At 34.8% G+C, this 27,812-nt stretch overlaps 1 protein-coding gene across 5 annotated transcripts in view; it reads right to left on the bottom strand.

The window, feature by feature from the left end:
- Positions 1–27,812, bottom strand: part of ANKRD12 (ankyrin repeat domain 12) — a 99,039-nt gene that overhangs the window by 41,619 nt on the left and 29,608 nt on the right. For 2 of the 5 annotated variants that reach the window (XM_028139093.2, XM_028139092.2), the window contains exons 3-7: positions 20,303–20,450; positions 12,858–12,926; positions 7,923–8,069; positions 4,590–4,790; positions 1,627–1,769 (exon numbers count right to left, since the gene is read on the bottom strand). In XM_028139093.2, the coding sequence (XP_027994894.2) occupies positions 1,627–1,769; positions 4,590–4,790; positions 7,923–8,069; positions 12,858–12,926; positions 20,303–20,450 (708 nt within the window). The remainder of the gene's footprint in view (positions 1–1,626; positions 1,770–4,589; positions 4,791–7,922; positions 8,070–12,857; positions 12,927–20,302; positions 20,451–27,812) is intronic. The other 3 variants (XM_028139096.2, XM_028139094.2, XM_054723885.1) reach the window with 2 other exon arrangements.

Here is a 27,812-nt window from a genome sequence, read left to right as displayed (position 1 = left end):
ATGGGCAGAGGACCTCGATACACACTTCTTCAAAGAGGAGATATGGATGACCAATAAACATACGAAAAGATGCTCAATGTTACAAAATGCAAAATAAAACCACAATGAGATATCACTTCACACCTGTCAGAATGGCTATCATCAATAAATCAACAAACAACAAGTGTTGTCCAGGATGTGCAGAAAAGGGAACTCTCATGCACTGCTGGTGGGAATGTAGATTGATGCAGCCACTGTAGAAAGCTGTATGAAGTTACGGCAAAAAATTAAAAAGGAACTGCTTTATGACCCAGCAATTCCACTTCTGAGAATCCATCTAAAGAAACCCGAATCAAACTCACACTAATTTGAAAGAACATATGCACCCCTATGTTCATTGCAGTTATTTACTATAGGTAAGATTTGGAAGCAGCCCAAGTGTCCATCAGTAGGTGATGGGATAAAACAGCTATGGTACATTTACACAATGGAATACTACTCGGCCATAAAAAATAAGAAAATTTTACCTTTTACCATATAATTTCACTCATATGTGGGATCTAATGAACAAACTGAACTGACAAGCAAAACAGAGACAGACTCATAAATAGAGAAGAGCTGACAGCTCTGGGGTGAGTAGGCTTGGGGGGTAAAGGGACTGAGCAAAAAAAAAAGAGAAAGAACTGCCCTGCCAGTGTGGCTATGTGGTTGAGTGTCAACCCATGAACCAGGAGGTCAGGGTTCGATTCGTGGTCAGGCCACATACCTAGGTTGTGGGCTCAATCCCCAGTGTGGGTGTGCAGGAGGCAGCCGATCAATGATTCTCTTTTATCACTGATGTTTCTATCTCTCTCTCTCTCTCTCTCCCTCTTCCTTCTTCTATAAAATCAATAAAAATGTATTTTTAAAAAAGAAAACCTATTTGGAAAGATAGTGATGGAAAACTTCCCTAACCTGGTGAGGAAAATAAACACACAAGTCCAGGAAGCACAAACAGTCCCAAACAAGATGAACCCAAAGAGGTCCACACCAAGAATGGTTTAGCTTTGATATTAACATGCCAAAGGTTGAAAATGCAAATGAAACTTAAAACCCAGTATGGTTCATAATATTACAGCAAAACTAATAAACATGATGTTTAGAGATGCCATTAATTTGTGAGCATATATAATCATGTTTGAGTATAATACCGTATTTTTATTATTATACAAATAAACCATCTGAATATATTAAATAAGTAATGTCAGCTAAAACGCAGGCATAAATGTTATATATTCAGGAATCATTAAATATTAACAACTCTAAAAAAAGATAGGCAGTATGACACTGTACAATTTTTATTGTAAGTAAAATCCACTTTAACCACTGTATCTAGTTGTGTGACGAATGGCCTGGAAATAAAATTTTGCCAACCTATATAATAAATTATCAAATTAAATAAATTTTATGTAAATATAATACTAAACCTGACTATGATAGGAATTAACAGGTCAAAGGCAGATAAAAGGAAAAATAAAATACAGATGAGCTGATCAGGCAATGAGTGAAATATGACAGGAGACTGTATGACTAAGAAGCAAACGAAATTACTTTGGGTTGAATTTATATTTTGAAAATGAGTATTATTGATTTTTCTATCATACTTACATCTCTATGCCCACTACTAGCAGAATCATGGAGTGGAGTGTCATCATCTAATCCTTGTGTGTTGACATCTGCTCCAGCTGCTATAAGTATCTTAGCAACATCGTAATATCCAACATTGCAGGCTTCATGCAGTGGTGTCCAACCTAAAGTTAGAATATTAATTTAAGCATATGGTTCACTAAAATGCAGGAATAAATGTTATATATAGAGGGATCATTAAATATTAACAAGTCTAAAAAAAGTTAGGGAGCATGACACTACAATTTTCATTGTAAGTAACATCCACTTTAACCACTACATCTAGCTATTTGACAGATTGGCCTTGTAATAAATATAATTATATATATGTATATATATTTCCATATACATAAGCATGTATGACATATTGGTTCTCAATGCACATAGTACAGAAGGAAAAAGGAGTGACAAACAAGAAATAAATACCTGGGAACACCACTAATCTTACAGAAGGTTCATTCATGATAATATTTCCATTAAAGCTAAATTATTTGGCAAAATATTAAACATTTAAACTTATCCAATAAATATAAACTTGCTAAAATTTATAATCATCTGACTATAGAAAAAAATAGAAAAAAGAGGCAAAAGTTAACAACCTTGTAAGGGTCTTTCATTCAGCAAACAAAAACCCCTTTGTTTTAAGGGCTTTCATCTGTTAAGTCAATACAATCTTTTCTGAATTTAATATTTATTTAAACTGGAGTAACTTTATCATTTTAATTACTTTTATATTAGAAGAAAGTTATATGTTCATGAAAGAAAAATTAGAAAACATAAAAACTACAAAGCATGGCCCTAGCTGGTTTGGTTCAGCGGATAGAGAGTCAGCCTGCAGACAAAGGGTCCTGGGTTTGATTCTGGTCAAGGGCACATGCCTCGGTTGCAGGCTCCTTCCTGGCCCAGGCCTGGTTGGGGCTCATGCAGGAGGTAACCAATCGATGTGTTTCTCTCACATCGATGTTTCTCTCTCTCATTCCCTCTCTCTTCCCTCTCTCTAAAAATCAATGGAAAAATATCCTAGGGTGAGGATTTAAAAGAAACAAAAATGTACAAAGCACAAAATAAGCATTACCCATGATCCCAACACCTAGATACAATAATTTAAATAATTTCACATAAATCCTACTACTTCTATCCCTCTCATATCTATAATTTTAAAACAAAACTTGGAAGGTTGTTTAACCCACTTCTTTTACTTACTACAATGAAAATAATCCCACATGTCACTTTTCTACAATATAGTATTACACGGATTGAACATGCCATAAGTTGTTTAAACAAGCTCCTATTGCTGGACATTTAAATTATTTCTAATTTTTAAAAATTAGAAACAATGCTGCAACAAATATCCATATAACTAAATCTTTATGTACATTCATAATTATACAATTGAGATAAATGCTAGGAAGTGAATTGTTAGACCAAAGGAAAAGTACAAATTTTTGGTTTCCGATAGATAATATCAAGTTTAAGTTCATTCTTTTTTTTTTTTTAAGTTCATTCTTTAAAGTTGATATTGTATATCACCCTTTCCCTAATTCACACCCAAAAGAGAAATAAATTCCAGTTGTATTTTAGTAGGGATATGTGTAAAAGCAAAACACAAACAAAATTTTGGAAAAAAGAAAACATAGGGGTATGGTTTTATGATTTAGGGGCAGAAAAGTCCACCTTAAATAAAATACCAAAGAACCCAAAAATGAAAACAATAACTTATATGATTATATTAAAAACTTTAGTACAATAACTCTGTAATGAAAATCCAAACGTGGCCACAGAAAGTAAAAACCTTTACATATTCAATAATTAAAATCTACACTAACATGAAGGGCTCTTACATATTAATACTACCAAACATAAGAAAAATGGGCAAAGAACTGGATCTCACAATTCACAGAATACAAGAAATATTCAGTCATTACTGATTAAGAAAGTCCAAATTAAAGATTTTTTTTCAATTGCCAGAGTGCTAATAATTAAATCTATAATATCTACTTTTAGTGAAGATATGAAAAAAAGAGCTCTTTCTATAGTACTCTTGATGGTAGGGTAAACTGGCAAAAGATTTTTCTGGAGGGTCATGTGCCTGTATTTCAAATATTTTAAAATATGCATTCCCTTTGATTCAGCAGTTTTCCTTCTAACTGGAATACTGACAATCCTTCCACCATAACTATACACAAAGATATTTCTACAAGTGTTCACTAAAGTATTGTCCATAGAATCTATACTAAACAATGCCATACAGTTGTTGAAATGATTGAAGTAGAACTATCTGTATGTACTGACAGAAATATCTGTAACACAGTAAGTAAAAAATGGCAGGTTGTAGAACTAAAGGCTGATAGATATATTTGAGTAATTAAAATAAAACACCACTGCCCTAGTCAGTGTGGCTCAGTTGGTTGGAGCATCAACCCAAACAACGAAAGGTCTTGGGTTTGATTCCCAGTCAAGGCACATATCCAGGTTGCAAGTTCGATTCCTGGTCAGGGTTCTCTCGTTCTCTCGTTCTATCTCTCTCTCTCTCAAGAAAAATCTAACCCTGAAGATTAAAAAGTAAAAAACATCACACCTCTTTACAGTCCTTTATGTTCAAGTTAATATCTTGAAAGACTTATAAATTAACTACTATGAAAACATTATATAACTCTAATTCACCTAGAATAAAACCTAAATAAGATTTTTAAAATTTTATAATCTGTCAACTAAAAAATAAATTTAATATTTAAAAATCTGAGTAATTATTGACATGGAATTACAGCGAAGATCAGGGTTTTATGTACACATCCCAAAACAGTTCTTTAATAAAGTATGGTTTTAGAGGTGTGTTTTTTTTAAACAAGAAGAATAAAAAATGTAGATTAAATTGTATCCAGAACCTGTTTAGATAAATTTTAAATTTTAGTTCCTGATAATTAGTATTTAATTACAGGTCTTACCTGCAAAATCTTTCACATTAACATTTGCCCCTAAACTTATTAATTCTTTGACTTGTTTCACATCTCCTCGAATAGCTGCCATGTGTAAAGGAGTTTCACCACGCTCATTTCGTTTATTAACTTTATCTTTTTGTCGAGATGAGGAACTGGGAGTTTTCTTTTGGGCTGGTGTTGTTTGTGATGGATGATTTGGTGTGGAATCTGTAAGAAAGGAGAAAGTTAAAAGTTCTAGGCTAAATATTTTGTATATTCATTTAAAGGCTTTTATAGGTAATGTGCTAATTTCTGAAACAGGAAGAATATCTTCTCACCCTCACAATCTAAAACTTGACTTGGATTTTACCCAAATACATGGAGTAGATTTTCCTTTAGGATTATCAAATATTGCATGAGCCAATTTAGAAAAAATATTTTATTCTATCTATTCATAAAATTGATCTAAAATGAATAATAAAAGAATCAGGTATGCATACTAAAAGTGTTTGCTCAATGAATACTTTGATAAAACTGCTATTATTCTAAGACCTAGATGAAATGACATTAAGACTAGAGACACACCTCTGACTCAGACTAAGTATTGGAGTTGTACTCTGATATTAAGTGTAAACTAAGGTCATGAATGATTTTACTATGAAAATGAAATTTAACAACTATAAGAAATAAGGAAAGGTCGGGGAAAGGCCTTTAAAGAGAAAAAAAAAAGTGCTTTGCTATGATTCCCATCTTTTGATTTGTTTCAGTTTCTCTATCAAAAACAAGAATGGTAAACTAGATGATGTCCAATGTCCTCTCCTCCACATTTCATAACTACTGGGGGGAAAAACAAAACAAAACAAAAACTAGTTTCTTAATCAGTTAAGGATTTAAGACATATGTATAACATTAAAAATTAATTCTAAAATTTACAACTATTTAAAAGAAACAACTGTTCTAAGAGAAAAGTCTATGGAAAATAATTTTCTAGTGTAGTTAGAGCACTAACGTAACATCATCCTTTCCTCAATAAGAAAAAAGATTAAAGTTTACCTTTTGACTTTTAAGGTATATTTTGTCATTATAAGTTTTCTATCTATATCTATAACATACTCTCCATAAGAGGAAGGACCTTGTCTATCTTATTTATCACTACACCTTGACGTCTTAGACTCCTTGGTACATGGTACTCACACAATATTTGTTGAATGAATAAATGAATTTTATTGCAATTTTTATAGTCAAGTTGTTTATTAAGAAAACTAATTGTTGAACATACTTTTTAATTGACACAACTTGCAAGGAATTTATATAAAATATTGTTAGCCATACCAAAACAGTAATCACACATACAAGTAGTACTATCCATAAAGGCAAGCAGATAAAACATAACAAAAACATGGAAAAATTAATTATGAAACAGATAAAACAATGAACCCCAAACTCCAAGTATATCAAAATGCTGCTGGCAAACAGTTTGATATTTCTAAAGCTTTCCACTCTAATTCTATATTCTCTAAATATAAAAGCCAAAGCAACCATTACGATCAAATGATCGGAACGACCGATTGACCAGTCGCTATGATGCTCAGTGACCACCAGGGGGCAGATGCTCAATGCAGGAGCTGCTCCCTGGTGGTCAGTATGCTCCTACAGCCAATCTCCCGCGGTCCCTCCCCCCCAGCCGGCTGGCCAACCCCCCATGGCCCTTTCCCCCCAACCCTCCCCCACCGGCCAACCTCCTACGGCTCCTCCCCCGGCCCCTCCCCCTGGCTGGCTGGCCCCCCCAATAGGCCTCGATTGCTGGCCAGGCCGAGGGACCCCACCCGAGCATGAATTCATGCACTGGGCCTCTAGTATATTAGTAATGTTGACTAAGATATTTCCTTGAATAAAAAGAACCTATTGCAGAACAGTATTAAAAAATGATCTTATTTATAGTTAAAAACAATCTATAACAAAAGATGTAATATATTTACATGCTTATGGCTAGTACATTTCTAGAAGAAACTGTTTAATAGTCATTGTCTCTCAAGATAGAAGGTTAAGATAAGGAAGAACTTTAACTTAAATGCCTTATTGTATTAACTCTTTAATTTATTCTAAGGATAGAAGTTCATGATATAAAAAAATCAGTTTTAAAAATTAAAAGTCTTTCCATCTAACTATTATATCTGATTCAAAGTCAATATTTTACAGAAACATTTCAAGTTTTAACACTGTAAAAAATCTTTAACTTGGCTACATTCTTTACCAAGGTAGGGGTTGAAAGGTGGGACAATAACCAAAACCTATTCTACTTTAAAACCGCAGAAAGCCCTAACATTTTTATTAGTGAAAGATATTAGGTACACTCATGCTTTGATACACAAACTCTAGAAATTTTGGCATGCTGTCTCAGTTTTTTTAAAAAGAGCCAACACAGAAAAAGTTCACTGGAAAAATTGTGTCTTTTTCAATGTACTTCAACAGGGTCTGTTGTTACCCAAAGTCTTATGCAAAGATGCCTTGAATTTAGAGCTAAAATAATTTTTTTCTATACACAAAAGTGATGTACTTTCTTGTATCACTCAATGAGAATTATATAACTCAAAACTTTTCTTTTGTGTTGTTAGCTGCCAGAATGCACAGCAAAATTCAATGCTCAAAGTAATAACTATATCAGTCCACCTATCCGAGTTCCTTTTAATAAATTAGCAGGTTGGTTTGTTTGTTCCATTTTGTTTTGGTCCTGCTGGTAAGGCATTTTCAATTATTTCTGGGGGGGCACAGTACGTGAATAAAAAAGACACTTCCTTAATTGGAAGTGTGAAATGAAATAATGAGATAAATTTACACAACATACTGCAGATATTTTTTCTTTTATAATAACCTAGATCTTAAACAATAAAATAACAATAAAACATGTATTAAACTCTTACTTCTAAAAGTAATAATATGATAAGATCATCAGTTTGTCACCAGGATGCTAGTGAACTGAAAAGTAAATTATAAACCTAGAAGCAGCTTTATAGAAACGGGGGTAAAAAATTCTTCAGTGAGATAAAAGTACACAGTTCAGCAACAGATTTCTCAAGTTGACTGACCAATTTCTAAACTGCTCATTTTAATTGACAAGTATTTACTGAATGTCCACTAATGCAAAGATCCCTTCTCCTGTGCAGTTTCTCATCTAGTGGAGGATACAGACAATAAACAATTGTCACACAAATAAATGTAGTTACAAACTTATGTTACAAGAAATTCTGACTAAATCTAGGAATAATAAAAATTTAAGGTAGTTAAAAATAACAGTTACGACAAGGCTGGAGTTGGAGGAAAACTAAGAGTAAACATGAACTCAGTGATGGTAAATTTCACCTGGACTGTTGTCTCTTGCTGTCATCTGCATAAGAAGTGCCATCTGCTTTCGCTCTGAGAGTGGATAACCAAAAAGAATGCTAACTGGTGTGGACTTCTTATTTCCAGCTTCCTTTTTTGTTTTCTTCTTTTCTGGACCTTCTTTCTCTGGAATTATTAATAAGTATATAAGAATTTGAAACAAATGTAAGCACTCAAAAGCAAAACTCTAGGGGGAAATTGGGGGACATCTGTAATACTTTCAACAATAAAGATTAAAAGAAAAGCAAAACATAAGATGACTTTTTAAAAATAGATGTTATACATGTATATGGAAACGTGTGTATGAACCAACAATAGGCAGATGAAAGAGTACCACACTTTTATTACATTATACAATCAATTTTCTTCCTGAATGCTTTTTAAAAAATGTTATTAATTCTATTGTTTTCAGAGAACTAATAACATTTGGAAATTTACTCTAAGTAAAATTTGTATTTTAATGATTTGTTCTATTAAAAGTTAACTTCAATAACATTTCAAACATTCCTTAGTGTTACATCTTTGAAACTTCTCTTTCACTATAATTTTATACTTTTTAATTATTGGTAAGTCAACATAGCAATGCTCCTTCAAATTACTTCCCTAATTTCACTAATGATTTATACAATCTTCTAAAAAGATAAGTATATGAGACAAGTCTCATCACACAGAGCTATTATTGATTTAAAAAACACTACTGAATCACTTTATTCCAGTCATAGGAAAGTTGAACAAGAAATATTAAAGTTAAAAATGAACAAATTAAAGATTCTGTGTGTGTGTGTGTGTGGGGGGGTAACAGAGATCTGGCAAAAATTCAAAAATGTCTAAAGATTTTTCAAAGCGATTTGATCTGTCTTAAGTTAGTTCTAAACATAGCTATTTGGGAAATTCTTTGGCAATACAGACAGTATTCCCCAATAATTAAGATGTGAGAAAATTAAGATGGAACTGGATTCTACAGGTCAAAGAGATACAGATGTCTTTTCTTTTTTGTTGGACTTCTCTGAGAGTTAATTCAGGAGGTCCTATAAGAGCTAATGCAGCCCAGCCAGTGTGGCTCAGTGGTTGAGCACTGACCTGTGAACCAGGAGGTCACAGTTTGATTCCAGGTCAGGGCACATGCCTGGATTGTGGGCTCGATCCCCAGTGTGGGGCATGCAGGAGGCAGCCAATCAATGATCCTCTCTTATCATTGATGTTTCTGCCTCTCTCTCCCACTCCCTTCCTCTCTGAAATCAATTAAAAAAAAAATATATATATATATGAGAAATAATGCAGATGGTCAGCCTATTAACTATCGAGGCATCTGTTTCTTGGGAAAACCTATACAAATATCTGGGATTTACTGATCCAGATTTGAGGATCTTGCAGAGGTGCTACAAAAATAAATAAAATTTAAAAAAAAAACTTAAAAGCAGCAAAAATGAGTGGAAGAAGAAAAGGCTTATTCATAACTATTGTGGCCAGCAGCTAAACTACTCTAGGAGATAGCATTTATTAATCTAGCAAGTTTCAAGAAACCAATAAAAGTTTGATATTAAACATTAAATATTATTTATAGCATAGAACTTAAAGTAATACTTCTTGCAGTGTACCACTTAATTAAAATATACTGGCATCGTAATGATCTAGAAAAATTCGAGTTCCTAATATTTAAACTCCTCTGCCCACAAATCACTCAAAATTCAATAGCTCCTAAGTTGGCCCTTTTGTTGATATTTGATTTTCTATAATAAAAAATTTCAAGCCTCTGCCGGTGTGGTTCAGTGGGTGAGCATCAACCTATGAACCAGGAGGTCACAGTTTGATTCCTGGTCAGGGCCCAGGCCCAGGTTGTGGGCTTGAGCCCTGTTAGTGTGGGAGGCAACTGATCAATGACTGTCTCTCATCATTGATATTTCTTTCTCTCTCTCTCTTTCCCTTCCTCTCTCTAAAATCAATAAAAGAAACCATATATTTAATTTTTTTTCAAGATTTAAGTCTTTATTGAGTTCTTAATATATTATCTTAATTTTCCTCATTTCATTATCATTAATGATCTAATTTAGTATAAATCCAGTTTCAGCAAGGCTTCATCTAAAATGAAATTACTAAATATCTTATAAAGTACTAAACAGGTTTTTTAGAGAAGCCTATATGTTTCTGAAAGATATACTTTCTCCTAATAATGTTCTGCTCATTTTGGTTCTCTTTTATTATTTCTCTTAATATATCTTCCCTACTTTCCATAAAATTTTCACACTGTAAAATATTTTATTTTTAAAATATTTTATTTTCACCTAAAAATAAAATATTTTACAGTGTGAAAATTTTATAGAAAGTAGAAAAGATATATTAAGGGAAATAAAATCTAGTAATTGGAGGAAACAAAATAAAGAAAGAATACATAATATCTGGTCTTAAAATAATTTCTAAAATTTTGGGGGAAACTATCTTTTATTTTCTCATTTGCAAAACAATTGATTATTTTTGTTTTTTATTGCATTTTAATACAATGTTTTAAAAAGAAAATGCTCTTAAAAATAAAAAGCTCTTAAGTGATATACACTCCGTTTAGAGAAAACGTGAGACACTTACAAATTAGAATCCCATGCTGCGAAATGATCAAAAATATAATCATTACATTTTGAAAAAGAATACACAAATTGGATATACTCCAAATATTCAAGCAAATATTTGAATTAAGATACTAGCATCTAATCTGAATTCTGTTTTTTTCTTTGACAGTCTTTAGTCATTTGTCTGAGTTCATGTTTAACAGGAGCTAGAAGAAGGTAAGTAAACAGTAGCAGGTGTAAACAGTTAGGTTAGAGATAACTATATACCATTCTTCAAAATTATAAAAGTGTTACATTAACATGTCCCTAAGTATGCTTTTTCAAGTTTAAAGCATTGAACAAAACTTTGGCTATTTTGGATTTATCTTGTGAAGAACTTGTTCCTTTGACCTGTCTTCTCAAGTTTCAGTAACTAAAGTATGTGTTTATATGTCTGAATAACCAGTCGGCAATTTTAAAATTTAAACACAGAAATACTGACACATATACTCATTTAAGGTACAGTTTACTATAGACTTGAAATTGCAGTCAGCCACCCTATATTTATATATTTTAATTCAAGTGATTCACTTATGACTAAAGAAAAACAGAGAAATGGACTTTTCAGCAAAACCAACATTCTTTATTTCAATGTTAAGAGATGATCTTTAGAAATATGGAGATGTTTCAGTCTTATAATCTCAAAAATAATGCTTTTTTTTCAGGTCTTGTCAGAATTAACAGAAAGTTCAACACTGTCACATCCAAATTAAGTATAGAGTATATTAAGGAAAAGAGACAAAATTGTTTTCCTTGGGCCTTGGCTGGGTGGCTTAGTTAGGTGAAGTGTTGTCCATACATCAAAAAGGTTGCAAGTTTGATTCTTGGTGGGGGTGCATACAGGAGGCAACTGATTGATGTTTCTCCCTCACATCAATGTTTCTCTCTTTCTCTCTCCTCCTCCTTCCTCTCTCTCTTAACACATATTCTCTGGTAAGGATTTTTAAAAAAGTGTTTTTCTTTGGAAATTGGTTGATAAATTTACCAGTGTCTCAAAAACTAGAGAATATGGCATTTTTCCACTAAGCAGCCACTGTGTAAGGCAACAATTCAAATACAGATAAACATAACTACATGAATCATGTCTGGAATGTGTATATTTAAAGGCTGAGAAAAAAAATGTTGCCATTACTCTTTGGTTCTAACCTATCTATACAAATCTCTAACAGCTGGGTGCCAATATACTAGTATTTGGATTTCCATCAAAGGTACTCAGGTCATGAATGGCTTCATCCCATACAGCTCTCTCAGAAGCACCCTGGCACTTAGGAGTCTCATTTTAGAAAAGTACATCTAATTCCACAGTAAGTGTAGGTCTTTTAAATTTAATGCCGATTATAAACATGACCTCACCCCCAAATTTGGATAATCAAATAAAACTGACTTATCAGCTCAATTAACAGTTTTCAGAATAATTTAAAAAATAATTAGTTGGTTCTATACCACCCCTATAAATTTATTAAATAAAGTATATCAGAAACAGAAGGTTTATTTCATATTTTATAGCTAAATGTCAAATGCTGGAAAGTAGACACTTAGAGACCTAGGGACTAAGTAACATTTTATATTAAAGAACATTCAAACATAAGAATGCGAGTCCATTAAAAAAAGACAACACACTTAACTAATTGTGTTGTCACATTCTAAAAAAATACATTTATTTTTTATTTTAAAATAATACTATTCTCTTGTATTCTTCTATCTGGAGCAATTATGAAGCATAACACCGGGTGTCAAAACTAAATAGAGAGGTTCCAACACAGCTAATAGTAATGACGTTTTTCCAGGAAACCTGGTGTTTTAACCCATTTTTTAATTTCAACATAGGCAGCAAAGTCTATAGATTCAAGAGTTCAACTTGAAAATTTTCTAAAACATCTGTTTTTTTTAAAAAATACTGCTTAACTGAAGGGTCACATGACATTGTCTACCAAAAAATACTTGGTATACCTTATGAAGGGTATATAGCAAAAGAGACTAAGCACCTTGGGTATCTTCCCATAGGGAGGCTGTTACAAGGGGTTGCCTTTCACATTATTTTCTACGTGAATGGTGCCCCATGCTGTACTGTACAACACCCAAGTGGCAGTTAAACAGTAATCCTGTTTATAATGTTCATACATAGCATGTATTGGATGTGATGTACTGATATCTCAAACAAAAGGTGGGAAATCTGGTGTCATGATGTAGTTCACTTATTCAACCGAAGATATTTATATAGTGGTTTGAAAATAAGTTATTTATAGTACAATAATTAATTTTAAATGTGACAGAAACCACTGGCTAAACAGGAGCCCCTAAATAATCTAATTACCTGAGTATGTCCTGTAAGAAGATATAAGTCTCTCCCCCCAATTTTCACTTGTATGTCCTGGATCTGAATCTACAGAATGAGAAGAGACAGGAGAAAAGAAAAAAAGCACACGAAGGGAAATGCAGAATTCAACAAGCCAACATTTTTCAAAAGACCACTAGTTAGTCAATGATAATGCATTGCTTTTCCAAAAGTTCATTTTTAGGTAAAGCCAAAATTACACATAAGTAAAACACAGGTTTGGCCCATACCTAAGATTTCAGTTTCTTCAATTAGAATATTAAAGTTAGGAAAATCAACCATGCAGTTTTCAGTAGATATTACTGATGCTGTTTATTAAAACATATCATGGCCTTTAAAGTTATATATATTTTTAAATTTGTGAATAATGATAAAAGATGCAGTACTCTATCACTGTTTTTCTGTTTAGAATTTGTTTTTAGAAAGCTTGAAAAATGGATTTTAATCAGCATTTTTGTTTTAAAAGGGCCAAACATATTCAGAAAACAATGGAATACTTTGGACTATAGTATCATTATAGACCAGAGAACTTTCTATAAATTATACACATTCCCAATGGTTTGCAATACTACACTAAACCACTACTAAAGACCTCTTAGAACGAGTAACCTCAATCAAAGTATGTTTATCAGCTAAGAATATGGAATTCTGCCTAACAATTCAAGACATATACAATATGAAGAATTGACTTTTGATAATATGGCTAGAGCAGATATGCCATTTTAACTCACAATAATATTATTCTGATACTCATATTCTCAACTTATTGAGACACACTTTTCTTTCCAGTATCATTATTATGGACATTATATCATTATGAGCTCAGTCAGGTACAAGAAAACAAAAGTATTTAAAAAACCATTTAGAGACCAAGCAACTCCAAAATATAGCATTGGAAAAATTTAAGGATAAGTCTGAAAGTTTAGTAATGAGAAGGCTCACTCAACTGAAAGTGAAATCTAATAAAATAACATCTAGACCAATTCTAAAGCAAGTGGGTAAAATGGACTAAATGACAAGCCTTTCGATAGACACGTATATTTCAAAACAGAACACATTAAGTGAACAACTAAAAGAATTCCATGAAGAATATTTAAAATTTCATTTAAGGACAAGGAAAAATTCAAAATGGTCTCCATAGATTATACAGCAAAAGAAAAGTGACAAACAATAAGTTGTGCCAAAAAATAGAATTAAAGGGATTATCAAAGCAGATCATATTATTGTGATAGATTCAAGCATAGTGGATAAACTGAACTTTCAATTACATTCATTAATTTAATGTAGTAGTGTAACAGTTTATCCAAATCTTCCTTTGGAAGTAATCAACACACCCGCACTCCACACACCCCTTGGATTTTACTCAAAAAAAGTATGTTCATATTCGGGGCATCTCAATGTGTATTCTTTGAAGATTTAATTGAGGAATGGAAAATTATAAGCTTCCATATCCTGTTCCTTTACTCAAGCCACTTCTTCCTTCTATGATCTACTGCATCTAGACAGTAATGAGACTATTGCTACCTACTGAGGTTTTTGTAAATCTCCTAAGTGTTAAGCAGAGCTACTATCTCTCCCTTATATGTTATGCATAGCAAGGCAAGACAAGCAATACTTATATCTTAAAAGCTATCTTTAAAGCTAATATGCTGTTTTGGGTTGTAGGAGAATAAGAAAAAAATACCAAGAATGATTTAAAAGGTTTGCACTGTATGTTTGAAAATTTTATAATAAAGGGATGGGAGTAAGTCTGTAGTAAATAACCTCCATGAAAATCATCAAAAGGTGGTAAGCATTGATTTTGCTATTTTAACAGCAGAAAAATTGTTTTATTTTTAAAAAACATTTTTATTGGTTTTTGTGTGTGATTGTTTTAGAGAGAGAAAGGGAGAAGAGGGAGAATGGGAGGGAGAGAAACTTCAATTTGTTGTTGCACTTATTTATGCATTCAGTGCCCTGACCAGGAATTGAACAAGCAACCTTTGTGTATCAGGACAATGCTCCAACCAACTGAGCTATCTGGCCAGGGCCTTGCTTGCTTTCTTTCTCTCTTTCTTTCTCTTTCTCTTTCTCTTTCTCTTTCTCTTTCTCTTTCTCTTTCTCTTTCTCTTTCTCTTTCTTTCTCTTTCTCTTTCTCTTTCTTTCTGCCTGCTTCTTTTTTTAAAATCCTCACCTGAGGATATTTTCCCATTGATTTTTAGAGAGTGAACATGAGGGAAGGAGAGAGGGAGAAACATCAGTATGACAAACATCAATTGGCTGCCTCTCACACACACCCAATAAGGCTTGGGATCAAACCTGCAACCCAGGAAGGTGCCTGGACTGAGAATTGAATCAGGAACCCTTCGGTGCATGGGCTGATGCTCTAACAACTGAACAACACTGGCCAGGGCAGGCTTTGTTTTCTTATTTTAACCAGTTAACTGCCACAATATTTTGAATTTAATTTAAAAAGGTCTGCTGCTTGCGTCTACAGACACTTATGGCGTACAAATGGTTAAACAATTCCTCTTTCCAAATTTGCTTAAGTCATATTAAATAGAGTAAATCCTTTGATGGCATCTAAAGCTTAAGGAAAGTAAAACTTCTAAGGCTAGCTGGCAGAGAAGATTTAGTGCAAGACATTTGAACATGCTCTACAACTGTCACCATGGACTTTGGGAAGAGAGAATACTGTGCACCTTTTGGGATTTTCTCATACCACATTATCTATATATGCCAAAAGAAAAAATTAGTAAGCAAATAATGCCTTCTAAGAGAAAACAAATATTTTAAAAGTGAAGAATGTTATAACTTTCCACTTATACAAACATACAAAATAAAATAATGAATTACTACTCATTTACCTCTATAGAACATAGATCTATCAAACCTAAAGAAAAACATGTGTCCCAATGTTATTTGAGATTAAAGAATATTCATATGCTGTTGGAGGCTTAGTAACTAAATATAATTATTTTGGAGAAACATTATAGAAATGGTTAATACTTTAAGCCTGTAACCCTTCTCCTAGGAATGAAAAGAAAGAAAATAGCCCTGGTTGGTGGCTCAATTGTTTGGAGCATCATCCATATACCAAAAAGGCTGTGGGTTTGATTCCTGTCAGGGTGGGTTTGATTCCTGTCAGGGCATATACTTAGGTTTTGGGTTCGATCCTTGATGGGGGGGGGGGAGTACATGTGGGAGGCAGCCTACTGATGTTTCTCTCTCTCCTTTCCTCTATCTCTAAAATAAAAATTTAAAACACACATACATATCCTCGGGTGAGGATTTAAAAAAAAAAAGGAAGAATTCACAGTATAATAAAAATACAATGTGGAAAATGCTTTTTATGGCATTACTCATAATAAAATAATTGAAAATTTAGTTTGGAGGTCAAGAAGAAATTCTCTCATGTGTAGACTCAAGATAGCTGTTCAGTACTTGATGTCAAGGGATTATGGCTTTCTCTTGGATGCCATTACACTAGGAAAGAAAATAACTGATTTTATGACTGATTGTGTAGGAATAAAACTTGCTTAGGGAGAAACACCAGTTACTAATTACTGTGCTAAAAACTTTATATTATACAGTGGCAGTATTGTAAGGCACCTACCCAATATTCATTTTCTCCTTCTTACCAGAAATACTCCAATTTTGATTAGGGTGACAATCTGCCCAGCTAAAAGTATTATACTTTTCCAGACTCCCCAGCAACTAGGGTAGCCTAACCAATGAGGTGCAGGCAGAAGTTCCTAGGAAAGTTGTTTCATTAGTAAAAAAGGCAAAGTGTCACTGGTAGAAAGATATCTTTGCCTTTGGTCATTCCTCTCTATTTTCTGCCCAGGAAGAAGCAGGCAATTTTTTGTGACTTTAAGGCAAAATGCTAAAGACAAAGCCCATATATGAGCTAACGGTGGCAGAACAGAAAGAGAAAAAGAGCCCAGTCCCCGATGGCATTACTGAACTGCTATAGCATAGGCATAGCAGTTCATACTAGGGTATCTCCAAATGAAAACTGAGAATGACTCATTCCGCTGATGGCATTATTGCTGATTTTAGGACCACTGAGCCTTCCTTGGACAATATGAGTATCTTTTTAAAAAAACAATAATGACTGTGTTTCATTCAAATATGTTCATTATTTTAAAATTCAAGCCATAAAAAATATACAAAGAAAGTAACAAATCACCCCAAATCCTGGATATAAAATGTTAACATTTGAATATCCCTTTAAATATATACAAAGTCAAAGGAAGTAGGAGAGAGACAAAAAGAAAGAAATTTATGTAAGATTTAGAAAATATCATCTACATGCACTATTTTAAAATAAAAAGCTGTAAGATTAATTTTATTTTAATCCAATATAAAAAGAAAAAAACTAAAGAAATTACTTCTCTATATCATATACTAAATATAAACACACTCATAAAAATTTCTGAATATGGAAAGATTTAAAATTTTAAGCAATCATTTAAAAAAATATATGTATTTCAGTTTTGACAATATCAGTGAATCGTTTGATATGAGACCCACAAAACACCCACTAAGTTTAGGCTTAGTTCTACAATGAAACAGTCTTCTAAACAATCTTCTTTCCATATGTGTGTTAATATCTGTCCTGTATGCACATACATATAAATACACAGAATGTGATCTTTAATGTAACCAAACAGTACATATTATTTCATAACCTATTTTTAAGTTTACATAATGTGAACATCTTTGCACACTGCACATTCTTCTGCAATATTGTTTTTAAGGATAAAATAATATTTCTTTTTTTGGATTTACTGTAATTTAACAAATCCTGTATTACTTAACAGTATTTTCCTGATTTTTGTTTTTGCTATTATAACAATGCTGAGATAAACGTAAAGATAATTTTTGCTCTCATAAATAATTATTTATAGACTAACTGCCAAAGAATAAGTCAAGTGTTAAAAAATTTTTAGTTTTTTATATATGCTGTCATATATACCTCCAACAATGTACTACTATAATTTAAACCTACTAAATAAAGCAAGTTCCTATTTCCAACCAGGAACCACTTCATATGATTTAGGCCAACAGATCAATCGTTATAAATTTTTTTCATATATTTATTTGCCAATTGTAATTTTGTTGTTCTAAACTACTTCCTTGTACCTTTTGTCCATTTTTCCATTTTTGTGTTTTTCTTTTCACATTTAAGAGATTTTAAATATTAAATATATTAGGATAAGGGTTGTTATATATACAAAAAAAAATCTTGCCCTGGCTGGTATGCTCAGTGGGTTGGGAATCACCTAATGCACAGAAAGGCTGCCTGTTTGATTCCCAGTCAGGGCTCATGCCTAGGTTGCTGGCTCAATCCCTGATAGGGGGTGTGCACAAGATAGCTAATCAATGTGTCTCTCTGTCTCCCTCTCCCTTCCTCTCTCTCTGAAAAAAAATTAATAAAAAAATCTTAAAATAAAAATCTTCCTTCTGTATTTCTTCCTTTATAATTTTAGCTAATTTAAAATATAGTACACTGTATAAAAAAGATCAATGTCAAATGTGAGATTTGATGTTATAATTATTTTTTATATGAAAAGTATCACTGAATGGTACTTTGCATTCTATTTTTAAAAAATATTTTTATTGATTTTTAGAGAGAGAGAGGAAGGGAGACTGAGAGAGATAAGAAAACATTGATGTGAAAAAATAACAACACCACTGATGTGAAAATGCAACATCAATTGGCTGGCTGCCTCCTGCATACCCCCAACTGGGGATCGAGCCAACCTGGATATGTATTCTGACTGGGAATCAATCCAGCAACCTTTTGGTGCATGGGATGACTCTCAACCAAGTGAGCCACACCAGCCAGGGCTATTTTATTTTTTTAAATAATAAAAATAAGACAGCTGGATTGTAAAGAAGATATTTTGCTTTGAGCCAGGGAAAGAGAGGGGGGCGGGGGGGGGAGAGAGAGAGAGAGAGGGGAGAGAGAGAGAGAGAGAGAGAGAGAGAGAGAGAGAGAGAGAGAGAGAGACTGTGTGTGGCAAAAGGACCTCTAGGGAGAAAATATAGATAAGTTAAATCTTATTAATCTAAAAGTACATAAGCACCTTCTTCTGAGCTAAGTGACTTAGTAACAGCTTGGAAACACTGCTTAAGGATAAGGAGAATCACATTTCAGAAAAAAAAAAAAAAGATTTAAATCTCTAGAAAAAGCCACTGTAACTTACAATGAACAAAGCACACAAGTTCTTAATTACTTCAAAAAAGAGTAATTTTCAAGATTTAAAAATATCATGAGTGTTTAAGAACAATTTGTAGTTCAAGCTAAGAGACCTACCTACTACCTACCTATTCCTAAAAGTGTATACTAAAAATTAAATATTTTCTAATGCTGTGTTAACAAAGGACATTTCAAAGTCTTTAGGGTATTTTCGTAGATTTCAGAATCAAGATCATTTCCATATTGCTGATTAAGATGGCTACAAAGATAGAAATAGCACATAACTTATGTACATAAACTCAGAATGGAACACTAACTTTCTGTAGTGAAGCTAAAACAGTCTTAAGAATAGTTCATTAATATAGTACTTAATGCAAGGTATAAAAGGATTATATAAATATATAAACATTCAAGTTTAAATTAGTTTCAAGAAATGGTTAGTTCAGGGCTAAAACAAAATCTAGTAATTTATCAGTGGTAATAAGGTTCTAATCTATTATGAATAACTGAAGTTGATTGATGTCAAGTATCATTTCTTGTTTTTTTTTAATATATTTTATTGATTTTTTTACAGAGAGGAAGAGAGAGGAATAGAGAGTTAGAAACATCGATGATAGAGAAACATCGATCAGCTGCCTCTTGCACACCACACACTGGGGATGTGCCCGCAACCAAGGTACAGGCCCTTGACCAGAATCGAACCTGGGACCCTTGAGTCCGCAGGCCGACGCTCTATCCACTGAGCCAAACCGGTTTCGGCATATCATTTCTGATATATAAGAGTTTTCAGAAAAAAAGTATTATGAGTTAGGAAGTTAGCCTCAATAATTTCCCCTTCTTTTTTTAGTGGAGGGTGATTTATTTCTGAATCTAAAATGCCTAAACTTTTTTTTCTTAGTGGGTTCAACAATGTCCACAAAAACTCAACAACTTTTTCTCACATGTACCATATCCTATGCTCCCTAACATTGAGTATATTTCATTATTAAATGCTCCCCAAAACATTAAGTCTGAAAGTGATGAGATTTGTAATAAACATTGAGAGAGTAAGGAAAAAAGCATTTTTTTTTTTAACTTGGATTAGAAATCATGTTTGGTGAGAACTATTTGAATTTCTGCCCCCAAATGGTAAAACTGAAATACAAAAATTTCTCTATTAGGGTGAAAGAGAAATGATATGAGAAAAATCAGAATAAAAGATAATTAACATTTTACAGAAAACAACAAATTATTCTACCTGTGTCTGAATCTCGTTCTTCATTTCTTGATGGGCTAATGGTAAAAGGAAGTTTACGTTTCATGGACGATTTCTCTTTCACCTCCTTGCCCACATCACTTCGATCAATTTTTGGAGTTCTGCTATAGGATGCAATCTTATCTTTACTCTATTAAAAAATAAAATATGAATAAATTATAACAATATTAGCTAAGCAATATAGTATTAAAAAACACTTTATGAAGGAATTTTTCAAACACACAAAAGTAGAGAGGGTATTATAAACCATCATTGTCCTCGATGCATTTAAGACTAGTTTCAACAATTACAACTTTTTCTAATTTGTTTCATACTCCCATACTTTTACTTAATATATTAATACCAATGAATAAATATAAATCTGAAAAACTGATTCTGTATTTAATTAAACAGTGTGTTTTATTAATAACATGTGCTCACCCACTTAGGTGACGTGTCCTACCCTCACGGTCTACAGTTATTACCAAGGTCACTCTTATAAGCTAACATCCAAACTGATGCAGCACAGCTAAACTGGGCTATGATGATGACTCTTTTGTGAAAAATATGCTAGATGTTAAGAACTAAGTGACATCACCTTAGCAGGAGAGTTTAAAAGAATAGTCTTCAAACAGTAATAAATAGACATCATAATTGTAGAGAATCTCAGAAGTAAAGTAGAAGTAGACTCAGATTGCAGAAAACACTAGCTTTCAACCCAAAACAGAAAATAAACTAAAGGAAGAACAAGGTGGGGAAAAAGGGACATAAAATTAAAGTACTGACTTTTTTAAAAATGTAGAATTTATCAATAATATCAAAAATGGTTCTAAAAGAGCAATAGAATACAACTTTTAGTGAGTCTAATAGTAAAAATGAGATAGAAGAAGAAAATAAAACTTGAGAGGCCTAAATACAATTTCAGAGGAGTTGTTAAAAAGATACAGAAAAATACTGTATTCATTTTTCTACCACTCAAAATTTAAGACCTGAAAAATGGATTATTTTCTAAACGTGCATTTCGAAAATTAGTTTATGAAAGAAAAATCCAAGGAACAGATATTTTCCATTTCATATAAATAATGGCATATAACATAAAAGATAAGAAGGTACCCAATTCATTTTTTAAGTTTAAAATAAAACTGATACTGAAGAAGAGTCCAAAACAGAAATTATAGACTAAATTGCTTATAAAATAAATGCAAACATAAACTATCCTAAATAAATTGTGAAATCAAATTAGTATCTTAGCAAGATAATACAGTAAAGCCTTGATATATTGGACTAATTTGGGAGTCGGGGTATCTGTTAAAGCCAAAGGTCTGATATATAATAAAGTATGTTTTCAGAATGCATATGTTAAAAAATTGACAAATTAGTTAGTTTACCTGTTTTTTACTTACGTAGACACACTTGTATAATTAAAATTAAGTATGTATGAAAAGTTTAATTTCACATAGTTTTCTATATGTATTATCATAATTTTAAATTTATATTGAATAGTTCTAGTATATGTGTGCATTCACCAGTCATTGCAAGTAAAAATGCACACAGTTGGGGAATGGCTTAGTGCATGCGTTAAAACTTCTATAGAAAGTCACGCCACGGGAAAACAGAACCAATTACATTGTGCACAGTGTGTTGTGATCACATGCTAATCATTCACCAAACATTGTTTAGGAGTGGTGACTCTTAGATTAAAATATGTAGACTATAGTTGTAGATATGTAATATTTATTTATGTAGGGGAAATTACCACAGTTTTTTTCCCAACATATGGCCTATTTGCTAAAATTTCTTAAAAATAATAATGAATTAATAACAAAAAAATAATCTGTTAAGTATAAGCAAATTGTGATTAAAGTCATTTTAAAATGAACAGGGTGTTAATTTTCACATATGACATATGCACTGGATATTTGGTCGGTTAAATCTGAGGTCTGTAAAATTGAGGGTTTACTGTACTAGTATATCATAGTCAAGCAGGATTCATCCAAAGAATGTAAGAATAGTTCGTTATTACAGCAATTCATTGTATCAAAATATTAAAGAAAGCCCTGGCAGGTGTGGTTCAGTTAGTTGGATGTCATCCCATGCACTGAAAGGCCACTGGTTTGATTCCAGGGTCAGGGCACATGCCCAGGTTGCGGTGCTTGATCTTAGGTAGAGGGCGTGCAGAAGACGGCCCACTGATGTTTCACTCTCACATCGATGTTTCTCTCTCTCTCCCCCCATCCTCTCTCTCTAAAAATCAATAAAATAATATTTTTAAAATATCAAAGAAAAACCAGGTGATATCATCTGAATAGACTACATTAATTCTTAATAAATCAATTAGCAAATTAGGAAGAGAATGTGACTACCTTATATCTTAAGTGGTAAAGATTGCTTAAAAATAAAAGCCTCTTATTTATTTCCCAGTTATAAAGTAAAATCCTCTTGTTTTTTTTTTCATTTCTGCCAATGAAATAGAGCTTCACAGGCATGCATTTTGTTCATAATGATTCTTTAAAATGTAGGTTTAATTATTATTCAGGTACTAGAGGCCCAGTGCACAGATTCATGCATGGATTCACCCTCTCGCAATATGGGACCCCTTGGGAAATGTCGGACTGCCAATTTCAGCCTGATCCCCGCAGGCCACACCAAGGGACCCCACCGATGCATGGATCTGTGCACTGGGCCTCTAGTATGCATATAAGATCTTTGTTTAATGTCTTCCCACCCTTCCCTCTTCCCCCTCCCCTCTGAGATTCATCAGTCTGTTCCATGTTTCCATGCCTGTGTGTTGAGCGTCTGCCCCCTGGTGGTCAGTGCACGTCATAGCTACCAGTCAAACAGTGGAACGGTTGAATGGTTGAACGGTCGCTTAGGCTTTTATATATAGTATATACCAGAGGCCTGGTGCACAAAATTCATGCACAAGGAGGTGGGGGGGGGGGTCCCTCAGTCCGACCTGTGTCCTCTCACAATCCGGGACACCTTGGGGGATGTCCAACTGCCAGATCGGGCCTCACTAAACTGGCACTAGGACATCCCTCACAATCCAGGATCACTTGCCCCTAACCACTCGCCTTCCTGACAGCTCACCCCTAACCGCTCGCCTGCCTGCCTGCCTGCTCGCTCCTAACCACTCACCTGCCTGACTGCTCAGTACATGTCACAGCCACCCATCGTTCCGCTGTAACAGTCACTTAGGCTTTTAGATAAATAGATGATGAGGCCAACAGATCAGGAGACCACTGCCATTGAAAGACAGTTTGCTCCTCATAGTTCCCAAGAGGGGGCATGCCATACTATGCAGGGCCACATCAGGAAGCACCAAGGTAGGTCAAAGGGCAAAGAGAGAGGAGGGGAATGTGGGCAAAACCACGTTGTGGTTTCAACAGGCTATGACGGTATAGGTACTGTTTCTCTAGTTATCTGGTACCTGGCTCTGGGTGCTTAGGGCAGAGGAATAGTATGACCCAGAGTATAAGAGCTGAATAAATTTGGTGGTTGGGGATGGGCTCTGGATTGATTGGTTTGCTTATGAAAGATGTGGACACAAGGGAATTGTTTACTATCTCTAGAAACTGACTAGCATTGGGAAGGACAGTCTCCCCAGATTCAACAAGGCCCCAGATGTCAAAACATCTATAATAATAAAAGCGTAATATGCAAATCAACCAAATGGCTGTCCAGACATCCTTCTGGATGACCTTTTGGATGACCTTCCAGACGAAGCTGGGGCTGCAGTTGCTGCGGCTGCAAAGGCTTACTCTTGCACAACTTTCGTGCATCGGGCCTCTACTAATAAATAAAAGGGCATGATTAACACCAACAAAATTCAAGAGACTTCCCTTAAAAATATGAATCTTTGTTATTAATAAAAGAACCTCAGAAAAACATGAAGATGTCCCTTCTTCCTTGCACCTGTGCCATATAACAAGTGAAAGAAACCAATTTGGTGACATGTTAAATGGAAAATGTTCACATGAATATATTGATCAGGCTCTCCTGTGTAATATGGTGATTGGTATGACTATTCATAATTGACACCAACCTGTCCTGTTCTCTGTAAAACAAAACTGCTTTTGGATGTGTTATTTAAACTAAGCATTTTGTGAAATTCTTAATATTTTAAAAACTATTTTCAGATATGGGGAAAAAACTTTCTTTTAAAAAAAATATATTTTTATTGATTTCAGAGAAGAAGGGAGAGGAAGAGAGAGATAGAAACATCAATGATGAGAGAGAATCATTGATCGGCTGCCTCCTGCACACGCCCTACTGGCGATCGAGCCAGCAACTCAGGCAGGTGCCCTGACCAGGAATCAAATTGTGAGCTCCTGGTTCATAGGTCGACGCTCAACCAGTGAGCCACACCACCAGGGCTGTAAATACTAATTTATTGCTAAAAACTGTAGTGGAAAAATTTCTAAACTAAAACCAATTGGGGGGGGGGGGGAATCTCACAGGTTAATAAGATGTTTGAAGAATTGTGAGTAGGTATTTTTTTTAAGGTTCATTGAATTTTTTCTTTTTGTGTGAGTAGATATTTTTGATGAAGCTCTAACTACTGAAATATTTAATGAGGCAATGACAGCACTTTATATAAAAAGTATATTACTATAGAATGTATTATTTAAAATTATGCTCTATTTAAATGCATTTAAGAAATTAAATTTTGGTTCAGGTTATTTTATTAATTTGGGATCTCCTAATAGCAATAGTGTGTGCCACATTAAACTGTAAATAAGGTCTCTTTTACATAACAGAACAATTGCATATTCATTTCTAAAAAGTTTTTGGAAGAAAAACTTAGCAGAAGCTAGAGGCTGGCTTTAAGGCTAATCACTCACTACAAAAAGACAATCGTGAGAATATGCTTTATAAATGTATAGGTGAGTAATATTGTCATGTCTTCTTCTCTCCTAAACTCCCATCTAACTTAACTTTGTAAGAAGTAGAAGTAACATAGTCTATATGCAGAAAATCTGGAATGGAAATTATGGCTAGGGTGGGGCTGGTAACAAAAACCAGCATCTTTTCTGCCAGAGTGCCAACTTGAACTGATATAGACAGCCAAAACCACACCCCCATATCATACTGTTAATAAAAATACCAAACAGAACATAAAAGTAGGGGGGTAAAAACATAGCTCTAGTACCCTAATGTTGTGGTCCCACTGCAGAGGAGCAGCAGTTTGTGGATAAGCCAGAAATGTAACAGGGAGATAGCATAAATGAGAGATGTAGGGGGCGCTAATAAGATTGCCACATATGCCCTGCTGACAGGGAAGCTATGTAAATGTGCAGGGAAGACCTAAGAAGGGCTAAGTTCTCCATATATAGCTCACTTAACTGGGAGACTGTATGCATGTGCAGGGGAGATCTACACATCCTTGGTTGACTAGGAGGCTTTACAGAAGTAAACGCAAGATCTGGGTGAGCCCAGCAGAAAGAAAATGCTAGGGAAGATTTGAAAAATGCCTGAAAATTGAATGTACTTCTCAACACACATACAAGTCTGTCAGCAGAAGGTGAAAGAAAGTTGTCCAGTCAAGGTGGTGTAGGTAAATGCAGTGCTCACATCCTCCCACAACCACATCAAAATAACAATTACAGAACAACCATCATTCAGAACCACCTGAAATCTACCTGAATGGAAATCCTACAGCTAAGGACTTAAAGCGGCAGCCAAATTGAGACTGGTAGGAGGGGCAGAGATGTAAAACAAGCTGATCCCACGTGGTGAATAAAAATTGGGAGGGATATTTCAACTGCGCAGGTCCCCCATGAGGAGCTAAGGGTCCCAGCCCCTTACCAGGCTCCCCAGCCTAGGGTTTCAGAGCCAAGAAGAAAAGTTCCCATAACTTCTGGCTATAAAAACAAGCAGGAATTGTGGTTCAGTGAGATGGAGGGCTGCAGAGTCCTAGGAATTCCTCTTAAAGAGCTCACCACAGACTTACTCCCTGAGTTCTAGTACTGGGACAGTGGCTCAAAAGGTACTAGGGACATAGAGGGAGAAACTGAATTGTCCAGCATCAGGGTGAGAGCTGGAGGGGCAGTTTTCTACCAGAAAGAAGTGCTGGCAGAGGTCATTGCTCCTTTTCTGAAACTCCCCCCACAGAGCCAGCAAGCACTCCCCATATCTATATCTCCATCATGATGGCTAACAATGTTTGCCTAGACCTAATGATTCTCTGAGACCCCACCCCACCCAACTTGAGGGCCCACCCAAATTGTTTCCAGAGACTTTTTCATACAAATAGTCATGGCTCATGCTTCAAGCTTTCCTAAAATCTCTCAAACAAGTAGCATCAAGCAAGTTCCATCTGGCCTCCATGTGCCCCATACCTCTTGCTAAGTTGGCCCCAGGCCTGGCACTAGCAGCAGCTGGCCTTGGTTTGTAGCTTTCCCTTGCCTTGCACCTCCAAGCCCAGTACAAGTAGTAGACATCCACATATAGCTTTGTAGCACATGCCCAGTGGCTTTGGGCAGAAAAAAAAGCCATGGTTCCTTTTCTGGGACTCCTCCCACAGAGTCAGCAGTCAGTTGCCATATCTGAGTGTCCATCAACATGGCTATCACTGTTCACCTCATGCTGGTGATTCCCTGAGACCATGCCCCACCCGACCTGGGTGCCCACCCAAGCTATTTCCAGTGGTTTTTCCATACCAGTGGCCTGTCTTGGCTCATGCTTCAGACTTTCCTAAAATCTCTCAAAACAAACAGCATCTGGCCTCTGCTAAATGATCCCAGGCCTGTCATTAGTGATAGCTGGCCATGGTTTGCAGCTTGGCCTCTCCTGGGCACCCCTGAGCCCAGCACAAGTAGCAGTCCTCTGCAAATCATTTTGTAGCTCATGCTGAGTAGCCTGGGTGGCAAAACACAGGTGGCAGCTGACCTTGACCTGCACCTCTGGGGAGATCCGAGCCAGTGCACCTGGTGGACAGCTTCAGACCACACTGAAGCACCACCCAACCACCTCCACAAGAGGCACACTCAAGGGGTGGACTCAGGTGGCACCAGAGCCCTGCTGAAGTAAATCCTGCTCTATGGTGTGTGCCCCTGCACAGCTAATCCTTCTTGGTGGGCCCAGCCAGTCCTTATAGCTTATAGGCCTGGAAATAAATCTCTTCCATTGACGTGCCAACAGCAATCAAGGCTCAACTACAACAGGAGAGTGTATACTGCCCACATAGGAATGGGGAATACCTGAAAAGCTCAGTTCAGGAATGGGAATGCTGTACCACTATACCCTATAGGACAGCTACTACATTAGGCCACTCTACCAAGCATGGGAGATGTAGCAGCTCTACCCAATACATAAAAACAAACACAGGAAGGCTGCCAAAATGAGGATACAAAGAATCATGTCCCAAATGAAAGAACTCCAGAAAAAAACCAAAAACTAAACACAACAAAGACAGCAATCTACTAGATGCAAAGTTCAAAACGTTGGTTATATGGATGGTCAATGAACTTAAGGGAAGAGTAGATGAACTTAGTGAGAACTTCAACAGCAT

The sequence above is a fragment of the Eptesicus fuscus genome, chromosome 12 (genome assembly GCF_027574615.1).
Source record: "Eptesicus fuscus isolate TK198812 chromosome 12, DD_ASM_mEF_20220401, whole genome shotgun sequence".
In the NCBI taxonomy this organism is placed as follows: Eukaryota; Metazoa; Chordata; class Mammalia; order Chiroptera; family Vespertilionidae; genus Eptesicus; species Eptesicus fuscus.
Note: the sequence above shows the minus strand (reverse complement) of the source record. Positions and strands in the feature narration are given on the sequence as shown.